Below are 11,022 nucleotides of genomic sequence, written 5' to 3' on the forward strand. Positions count from 1 at the left end.
CATACTTGAGAGAGTAGTATAAAGATAGAATCTAGGCTTGAGAGAGTCAGATTAGATTACATAGGCAAGAGTAGAAACTTTGAAATAAGTTTTATCGACTATTTCGCATAAACATCGCATGCATCCTAGAAATAGGAATTGTGGCATTCTGCATTGAGAAATGTAGTACTGATATTTGTGTATAGCACGATCGCATAACTTGTACACAATCTTGGGAAATGTTAGGTAAACCCCCTCTCAGCCTCTTCATCGCATACTGATTGTAACTCTACGCTTTCATCGCTTCGTGTTCAACTCCGTCGAATAGGAAAATCTAGATCAAAACACCATCTACTTCTTTTTCACCACCACAATAGAATTAAAGAGCCTGTCGCATATCTATTTAGTAGTCCCTGTGTTTGACCCTGGACTTACCAGGAACCTAAGAAGGCTTATACTTGGGCTTTGTTAGGAAAACTTACTTGCTCATCACATACTCACACCATCACATCATAAATCAACGCATCAAGTTTTTGGTGCCGCTGCCAGGGACTACGGCATAGATTACGCTAACATCAAACCTCTTTGATCTTTGTAGCTTTCAACCTCCGTTACATTACCATTCCTTCGGTAAAAGAAGAAGCAAACTTCACATGAGCGAAGGACACCCTCCTGAGCCCAACTATGTGAACCCCGAATCCTAATTTTTCTACTTGGGTATGTTCCCTACTAAGACTAGTGTGATGAGTAGGTTGATGTGGAAACTAGTGTGGAATGGTAGAGGAAAAAGTTAAGATTTGAAGAAAAGAGGAAATTTGGAAGTTTAACTCTTGGGGAAAATTTGGAAAATTTGGCTAAGTATAGATATTTGTGTTGGATGCGTTGGATGCATTGGATGATGGATGTGTTGGATGCGTTGGTGAAGGAAGGAAAATGGAAGTNCTTTAGTATGTTCCCTACTAAGACTAGTGTGATGAATAGGTTGATGTGGAAACTAATGTGGAATGGTAGAGGAAAAAGTGGAGATTTGAAGAAAAGAGGAAATTTGGAAGTTTAACTCTTGGGGAAAATTTGGAAAATTTGACTAAGTATAGAATTTTGTGTGGGATGCGTTGGAAGGGACAGATGCGTTGGAAGGGTTTATTGGATGATGGATGCATTGGATGTGTTGGATGATGGATGCATTGGATGTGTTGGATGATGGATGCATTGGATGCGTTGGATGATGGATGCGTTGGATGCATTGGTGAAGGAAGGAACATGGAAGTGAGGCATTGGGATGGCACAAGGACTGGAGGGTGGCATGCATCGAGCAGCCTCGGCCAATGCCCATGTAATGCATTGAGCAGCCTCGGCCAGCGCTCGTTCAATGCGTCGAGCAGCCTCGGCCAACAGCCATGTCGTGCGTTGAGGTACCCTACCATGCGGCCAAGCACGCCCATGCGGCCGAGCGAGTGAGCGATGGCCAGTATACACCGCATGCCCATGTGTCGAAGCAACACGCTCATGTGTCGAGCGGCTAGCCTATGCAGCACGCCTATGCATTGGTGACTAGCACCATGCGCCTATGCCAAGCAAGCCGTTCAATGCTACCTAGTGAGCCATGCGTCGAGGATGGACGGTCACCCTATGCATTGGTGATGGTTAGATCCTTGCGATGGCTAAGTTGAATTGTAATGACAGTGAATTGGCTTGCTATGCGTTGATGATAGGCTATGCATTGAGTATGGATTATGTGTTGAACATCCAAGAGTGGACGCAGACAAGGGATGAGATCATCAGGAGAATATCATAAAAACCATGTGTCTTCTTGGGAGGGAAGCCTTAAGCCTTAAGAATTTGAGGTGATGGCATCAGATTGGAGACTCATGCGTTGGCAACGTGGGAGGAAGACACTTAGCTTGCGATGATCACAACATTGCGTTAATGGGGTGAGAAGGAGACACTTGACCATGCAGCCAAGTAGGTGGTGTCAACTTTGGAGAAGGGGCCAAAAGACTTCATTTTTAGATCACAATTCATAAATACCGTAAAAAGAGTAGGAGAATTGAGCAAACCTTGCGTTGGAGCCAAATCCATGTGTTAGTCATAGAGAACGCATTGGACAGTGAGGTTTAAAGAGGACGCATCAACTTGGGATGAGAAGTTCTCCCAACTTACTCGTGCGTTTGGAGTGATTACAAAGCCACCTGAAAGCTATGAAAGTCTAGTTTTTAGGGTAGGGCTGCCGGAAGAAAATGTCGAAGGGATCATGCTGGAAACTGTGAAGAAGGCAGAAGGGTCAGGCTGTCGGATCAGCTTGGGTCAGTCTTGAAGATTCTGTGATTCCAGCCAAACCACGAGGATTTATGAGCTCAAATTTTAGGGTAAGATTCCTGAGAAATTTTAGAACATGTTTGTACAAGGAATTATCTAAAAATAAGGTTTATAACTATGAGTAATCTAAGCTGTAAGTTGAATCTGGATTCTAGGGGTGAAAAGGGAGCCCAAGGTAGAAAAAGGAGCTACTAGAGTGAAAAGCTCCTAAGCAATCAAGGTGAGTGGCTAAAACGTTTTGACTAAAACATTTGCTTAAAATGTTTGATTACAACGTGTTATAGAAAGCATGTTTTAAAGAAGATTATTCTCATGCCAGCTAGTTTTACAAAGTGATTTCCAAGCAAACCATGAGTTATGTTTTAAACGCATGCATGTGTGAGAAATTGTTAAAAAGCGATTTATATGTGTTAAATATACTCAGCATACATTAGTACGTTTAAAGCCATGTTTTTATATGTGTTATACTTTACATGCTTTAAAGAAAAAGTCATTTATGACTAGTTTTACTTAAAACACGATACCGAAGGACATTTGATAAGGTATCTGCCCAACTAGATACTGAAGAAGATTTGAGAAGGTATCTATTGGTACTGAAGGACGTTTGAGAAGGTACCAAACCAACCAGATATTGAAGGATGTTTGAGAAGGTATGTGAACAGAAGTACCTAAGGTATGATGGTACTTAGTATGGCCACGTGCACGTAGGTAGTTAGAGCCAGAGATTGAGCAAAAGGGTTCTCTCTTGACTAGCAGTTGGTGTTGGGATTGTTTTATCCACAGTAAGGGTTATTCTCAACTGAGAAATAGTTTTACAGTTTTATGATTAAAACAATTTTATATGTTTTATGCTTGGAAAATGTTTATACTGTAGTACAAGTATTGTAGAAGCTTATATTTCAGTTAAACTCTTTATTGAGATTTTGCATGAGAATCAATTTTCTTTCTTAAGTCACTCACTGAACATAAGCTCACCCCGTATTCAAATGTTTTCTTTTCCCCCCCTACAGGTAGCGGTCAAATCCTCTGAAGATAGCTTTGCATCTGCTCTGCCACTAAAGGAATAAAAGATTTGTAAACCGTTGGTTTAGGTGGTTACTGTTAATATTGTACACATGTTGTTCATATAGGGACTAGGATTTTTAGGTTTTTGGACTTGTGAATCTAGTGTTGTAATGACTCTAAATATGTTATGTTTCTGAATTATAATTTTGGCCTAAAGACATTCCGCTGTATATAAGTTATATTTTGGTATCAGAGTTATTCCGCAAGAGTTATTAGGCAGTAAGTGTCAGCCAAATGGTTGATAACTGCTGCAGTCACGCCCTTCTCTAGGCTAAGAGGGTGGTCTGGGGCGGGGTGTGACAAACTATGACCCAGAGATCAAAAGAACATTTCGCAGAAGACAGAAAGACAGACATCGACAATAAGGAAGAACTCATAGAATGGCTTAACAACCTGAAGAACGAGACGTAAATGAAAACAACATAATGGCAAATCCTATCCTACTGACAAATGATCGCTATAGACCCATCCGGGACTATGCGCCACCAAACTTGTATGATTTCTCCCCAGGAATCATGAGACCAGCATTGAATGGATCAAGGTTCGAGATGAAGCCAGTAATGTTACATATGATACAAACAGCAGAATAGTTTAGAGGACGACGTGGTGAAAATCCGCATGCCCATCTACGAAGCTTCATTGAAATTTGTAACACTTTTTTGTTCCCTAATATCTTCGCAGAAGAGGTTCGACTCACGCTATTTCCATTTTCACTATGCAATAAAGCAAGAAAATAGGCATACTCCCTCGAAACAGGAGAGATAGCTTCATGGGAGTAAGTTGTGGAGAAGTTTATGAAGAAGTATTTCCCTTCTACAAAGAATGCCAGAAGGAGGAAATTGATCACCAATTTTGAACAAGAAGCAGATGAATCGCTCAGTGACGCATGGGTGAGATTCAAAAGACTAATGCGCGACTACCCACACAATGGATTGTCAGATTGCCTCCAAATGGAGATTTTCTATCATGGACTCAATTATGCATCGCAGACAGCTGCCAATGTGGCAGCAGCAGGAGGTCTACTAGACAAAACATATGATGAGGCAATGAACATTCTTGATTGCATTTAAAAAACCATGAAGTTTGGCAAGAAAGCGATCAAAGAGAAAAACCTAGAGAAGGTAACACAAGTAATGGTGCCATCGCATCATTGCAAAATCAGATGAATGCAGTGATAAATTTATTGCAGGGCATCGCAATAAAAAATCTCGGAACGCAAAGAGGGCAAGTCAACGCGATAGAACAAACAAGCACCAGTTGTGCTACATGTGAAGAATCGCAATCGGTTGAAGAGTGTCCACGAAATCCGCAGTCAATCTACTTTGTCAAGAACAAACCTTTCTTAAACACGTACAACCCCGGATAGTGAAACCACCCTAAATTTGCTTGGAAAAATAACCAACAACAAGGCTATCAACCTATGACGCAAAAAGAAGGACCATTGGAATTTTTCCAAAGAACTAACGGTCAACAGCAACAACAAGCCAACACCTCTCAAACACCGCCATCATCCTCTCTAGAGAACTTGTTAAAACAATACATCGAAAAGAATGAAATGGTACTCTAGAACCAAGCGAATTCCTTTCGCAATTTGGAAATCCAAATATGACAAATTGCGGGAGAGCTAAAGAATAGACCGCAGCGGACACTACCGAGCTCAACTGAGCTCCCACGCAACCTGGGGAATACAGGGGAAGAACACTACCAAGCAGTCACCTTAAGAAGTGTAAATGCGATGGTGGAAGTTAGGAAGGAGCCTAGTAGGACCGATTCAAATGCGATTGAATCAAAGAAATCGTTGAAGCAAACTGAGTCAAAGGAGCCCTAAATTATGGAACCTGAAGATGTGATCACCTCTAAGCCTTCAGACCATGGAACAGTGAAAGTACAACTACCTCCATTCCTTCAAAGACTGAAAAAGAAGCAAAACGATGAAGGTCAGTATCATTGCTTCCTGAAAATATTGAAACAACTACACATCAATATTCCATTTACAAAAGCGATAGAGCAGATGTCGGTGTATGCCAAGTTTTTGAAGGATATGGTTTCGAAGAAGAGAAGTACAGGAAAATTCGCCACAGTGGCATTAACACAAGAATCAAACATTATAATCCCACCAAAGATGCACGACCTAGATAGCTTTACAATACCCTGGTCAATAGGAGGGATCTACATTGGTTACGCATTATGCGATCTTGGGGAAAGCATAAACTTAATGCCCCCTTTCAATCTTCAAACAATTGAATGTAGGTCTGCTGACACCCACAACGGTGACTCTTCAGCTTGCAGATAGGTCCTTGTTACACCTTGGAGGAAAATTGAAGGATGTCTTGGTCACAATCAACGAATTCATTCTACCTATAGACTTCATCATTCTAGATTATGAAGCGGATAAAGGTGTGCCAATCATATTGGGACGACCATTCTTGTTTATTGGTCGTGCTCAAATAGATGTGTACAGGGGAGAAATCACAATGAGCATAAATGGAAAGAAGCTCAGGTTTAATTTTATCAAGGCAATGAAGTTCCTAGAAGATGAAGGCTTATCAGATTCTGATGATGAACATACTTGCGTTGAAGATTTAGAGTCCGATGAAGAAAATGAAGAAAGAGAGGATGCGACAACCTCCTTAGAAACCTGCCATGTAATAACAGAGATAGTGAACAATGAAGAAAAGTGGAATTTGAATGAAGAAAGAAAAACATAGAAACCCTCCTTAGAGCAACCACCTACACTGGAGCTGAAAACTCTACCAAATCACTTGAAGTACGTTTTCCTTGGCTAAAATGAAACCTTGCCAGTAATCATATTCTTCGCGTTACCAAAAGAAAAAGAAACTGCACTGCTCAGTATTCTAAAGAAATATATTAAAGCAATTGGATGGACGCTCGTAGATATGAGAGGTATTAGCCCGACGTATTGCATGCATAGAATTCGGCTCGAAGAAAACCAGAAAGGCTCGATAGAACCTCAACACAAACTGAACCTTGTGATGAAAGAGGTTGTTAAAAATGAAATCATTAAATGGTTAGATGCCGGCATTATATACCCTATCATCGATAACATGTGGGTTAGCCCCGTGCAATGCGTTCCTAAGAAGGGCGGGATGACAGTAGTTCCCAACACAAATAATGAGGTGATCCTCATGAGAACTGTCACTGGCTAGCAGATTTGTATGGACTACAAGAAGCTCAACGCGATGACAAAGAAAGATCATTTCCCTTTACCTTTCATTGATTAAATGCTCGACCGACTAGCAGGGAATGACTATTTCTGTTTCCTTGATGGGTATGCAGGCTATAACCAAATTATGATCGCACTAGAGGATCAAGAAAAGACCACATTCACTTGTCCATATGGAACGTTTGCCTTTTGTCGCATGCCTTTTGGACTATGCAATGCACCGAGCACGTTTCAAAGGTGTATGATGGCAATCTTCTTCAAGTATCTTGAAGACTCAGTTGAAATCTTTATGGACGATTTCTCAGTCTATGGGCAAACATATGAAATCTGTCCGAAAAACTTGGAGAGAATATTGAAAAGATGTGAAGAGACTAATCTGATGCTGAACTGGGAAAAGTGCCATTTCATGGTTAAAGAATGAATTGTGCTTGGGCACAAGGTTTCAAAGGATGGGCCAAAGGATGGGGATAAAGCAAAAATTGAAGCCATAGAAAAATTTCCACATCCAGCAATTGTGAAAGCTTTAAGGAGTTTCTTAGGACATGAGGGGTTCTACAGACGATTTGGGAAGAACTTCTCCATAATAGCTCGATCGTTGAATGCGTTGCTAGAAGTTGACAACCCTTTTGACTTTGATTGACACTGTCTCACTGCATTCAAAGCACTGAAAGGCGTATTGACTACAACGCCTATTTTGATCGCACCCGATTGGACAAAGCCATTCGAGCTGATGTGCGATGCCATCGGATATGCGATGAGAGTAGTACTGGCACAAAAAGTAAAAACAATGTTACACCCAATCGCATATGCAAGCAGAATATTGAACTCCACGCAGGCGAATTACACTACCACAGAGAAGGAACTTCTAGCGATAATCTTTGCGATTGAAAATTTAGACCTTACTTGTTGGGATCAAAAGTTGTAGTCCACACCGACCACTCGACAATAAGATATTTAATGACTAAAAAAGATGCAAAGCCAGGACTAATCCGATGGGTTCTCCTACTCCAAGAATTTAATATGGAGATAAGCGACTATAAGGGAACGGAGAACTAGGTCGCTGACTGATGCGTTATTTTATGATTGTGGAATTATGGATGAAATGTGATGATGAAAATGCGTTGAGCACTGAAGTTTTCTTAGTGGAATCCAAGTGTAAACCCCGCTGAGTTTCCTGGTAATTCTAGGGTCGAACTCAGGGACTTGGGAAAACAATATGCGGTGGTAATTTTTTAGAAAACTTTGCGGTAACCAAATAAATCAAGTAGTTGTTGGGAATGTTGTTTGCGGTGATAAAAATAAACAAATGCGGCAGAGTTCGAAAAGAGTTGATAAAATGGAAGATGCGATGAGTATGTGGTGAACGGGTTGAGAAGGGTTTCGACTAACACTTTCTAGGATGCGTTCATGCAACACACATACAATAGCAAACCATCTCTCGATGCGAATGCTATGGCTTCTAATGCTAGAACGCATGTGATATATGCGATAAGTCTATAGAACCTACACATAAGTCTTTACTCTTATTTATGCGCTGACAAAATGACACACACATAAATAAGGCGACTACATAATATCGTACCTATCTCTAGGATGCATACGATGCAGGTTGACAAACAAAGCTTATCTCTAAGTCCCTATCTCTTGTTTATGCAGATCTAATCTTACTCTCTCGAGTCTAGATTCTAACCTAGCTTTCTGAAGTCTCAGGTTCTTTCTTTAGACTCTCTCTCGAGTAGCTCTAAAGGGATGTTAAGCACAACATAAAACAAGATAATCGCATGCGATGAAGATTCTAAGTCATGTTAGCTTATTTCTTCTCAACCCATTCGATAAGTTTAGCTACTCATGAGTGCTAAGAGAGTGATAGATGTAGAATAAGAACTTCCATTGTATAAGTATAAATTTGAAGTACAAAATAACAATGCAAGAAGAAAATAAAGAGCCTGGTAGCAATCTCTTGCTTCCCAGGCTTTTACACTAGCTTTTCTACTCGTGTTCAAAAGATAATCTCACTCTCACGAGAATCGGCCCGTTCTTTTCTTTCTATGCCTCCGGTTTCTCTCTCAAGTTGCCCAGAACGATCTTTTGGCATCTCGGCTCTTCTCTTGCTCTGCCTTAAAATAAAAAGAAAAACTATGGACAAGGCTAAACTATGGAGAAATTTATCTAAGTATCCAAACTTGCTGAACTGGTGAACCCCTTTTTTGAAGGATGCCTCTAATATTTATAGAGCTTTGGGGTGGAAGGCGGCTTCTCTCTTATGATTGCATAGATGGGATGGCTTTAATTCTCTGATTGATGCGCCAAACATTTGTCACCGAAAAGCTGAATGTACTTGTTATCGTTAGCGGCTTTGTCATTTAATTCAGATTCGACGTCATCAGTTTTTTGTCCCATCGTGAATTAATTATGCCTTTCACCAGATGCGCCCACCAGGTTGCGCCTGTTCTATGTGGCAATCCTTCTTGAGCAGATGTCTGCGAACAAAAATCACCGCAAATCCTTGCGGTAATGCTGCGCTCGTCCGTTGAATTCTTATGATCATGCTTTTCACCTTGCATCACTGCATATTCTAAATAAAAATACAAAAATTAACTATTTCTATGCGATGAATGCATGTGGACCGCAATGTTATGAAACTTAATGCTTTTTGATGCAATGTAACATATTTTATCAACGCAAACCAACATTGTTTAAGAACTTAGCACTGTAATAACGTGCATTTTCTGCCCGTTATCACACCCCCAAATTTAAACAATGCTTGTCCTCAAGCTAAAAGCTAAACATTTTCTTAACAGTCGACCGTAAATCTCTTTTTCCTAAGATTTTTCAAGGATACTTCATTCAAATCCTATACACAAAAATTTCCTTAAGTTTTATTCAATTCTCCTCTAAATTATTTCTAAAAACCTAGGGACCGTAAGCTTAACCTATAAAAGGATTTTACTAAATTTCTGAGACATCGCATGATTCGCATGATTTATTTCAAAAAGAAAACTTTTCTGCCGGGGTATCAAATGATTTTTATCCTTGCATATTTCTTGACATTATTATTTTTTTTCTGACCTTGCACTGATCCAAGTGTCTTGCCTTCGTTTTGGCTTGCCCCCATATGTGTGTCATGCGGACATCTAACTACGAGCAATACGCTCTTCTCAAACTAAACTCATACCTACTTGGCAGTCGAGTTGCGGTCATTTATTTATGCGTTGATCTGGCGTCTTACGTTCGTTTTAGCTTGCCCCCAATGTGTGTCATGGGACATCCAAACTACGGGTAAGTGTCCTTCACAACTTAACTCTTATCAACTTGGGTTTCCCCCATTGCGTTGACAGTGGAGTTGTTCTTAGGCAGCTACGTAAAGATAATTTGAAAGAAAGCTAGCAGACCTCTAACTTCTAGAAATATTTCATGAAGTGACTTTTCTAAGATTAAGTTGATTCTAGTATATATGAAAAAATAGAAGCATGTGTTTCATCATTAAAATCATAATTGGCAAAGAGATAGCATGCGGTGACTTACTAAATTTATCAGTGTTAAATGATTGCGGTAATCAAAGAGGATGCAGTGATAACACTTTTAAATTAAAATGCGACGCGATAGTACAACATTTGGAATAAAGTCAAGGAAGAATACAACCTCCAAATTTATGCTGTTGCCCGCATTGTTTGTTGACGCATCCTTCTTTGCGGCAATCTTCTTTCTTTAGATTGCAGTGACGGAATAAGATAAGTTGCTTCGTCGTGTGGCGCCTCCGCAATTGTTCGCCTTGATCATTGCAAGAAAAATAGTGAGAGGGTCAAATAATATTAAATAAAAAGATTTTTTTTTACTGCAATCGTTCAGCACGATTGCCACTCCCCCCTTCTTTTTTTCTTTTTTTTTTTAAGAATAAGAATAGATAAAGAACTGAAAAGAGACAGTGAAATGAAAATTCTGAGTAGTAGAGAAAAGTTGAAGATTTCATGACTCCCAAAACTTGCGTCCCTGATGAATTTCGATCGTCTGATAGCGCAGGGACCACCTACTTCTTTCTTATTCAGAGTCTCTTAGTTCTACGGAGTCGACTTAGCGATGCCAGCCTTCTCCATGATATACTTTTACTCGCTGCCCGTTAACTTTGAATTTGTTGGTTTCGTCATCATTTGATAATTCGACCGCACCATGCGGAAATACTTCTCTAACTATGAATGGTCCAGACCAACGGAACTTTAATTTTCTAGGGAAGAGCTGTAATCGTAAGTTGAATAGTAAGATCCTCTTCACGACTTGGAGGTTCTTGCCGCATATATGTTTGTTGTGCTAGTGCTTTGCGCGCTCCTTGTAAATCTTTGCATTCTCATATGCGTTGATCCTTCATTCCTCTAGCTTGACCAATTGAAGTTTTCTCGCTTCTCCTGATTTCCTCAAGTCAAAGTTTAGCTTCTTTACCGCCATAGTGCTTTGTATTCCAGCTCTAGAGGCAAATGACATGC

General features: G+C 40.2%; 1 protein-coding gene and 1 non-coding gene across 2 annotated transcripts; one reads left to right on the top strand and one right to left on the bottom strand.

Annotated features, from left to right (window-relative positions):
* Window positions 1-4,187: 4,187 nt before the first annotated feature.
* LOC120078900 lies at window positions 4,188-4,294 on the bottom strand. Its single transcript, XR_005482175.1, has one exon. It is a non-coding gene; the product is annotated as a small nucleolar RNA R71 (small nucleolar RNA).
* Window positions 4,295-5,191: 897 nt separating this feature from the next.
* Window positions 5,192-7,184, top strand: LOC120077201. Its single transcript, XM_039031105.1, has 3 exons — window positions 5,192-5,537; window positions 5,611-6,005; window positions 6,984-7,184. The coding sequence occupies exons 1-3, from the start codon at window positions 5,192-5,194 to the stop codon at window positions 7,182-7,184; spliced, it is 942 nt and encodes a 313-aa protein (XP_038887033.1).
* The last annotated feature ends 3,838 nt before the right edge of the window (window positions 7,185-11,022 follow it).

The sequence above is a fragment of the Benincasa hispida genome, chromosome 5 (genome assembly GCF_009727055.1).
Source record: "Benincasa hispida cultivar B227 chromosome 5, ASM972705v1, whole genome shotgun sequence".
In the NCBI taxonomy this organism is placed as follows: Eukaryota; Viridiplantae; Streptophyta; class Magnoliopsida; order Cucurbitales; family Cucurbitaceae; genus Benincasa; species Benincasa hispida.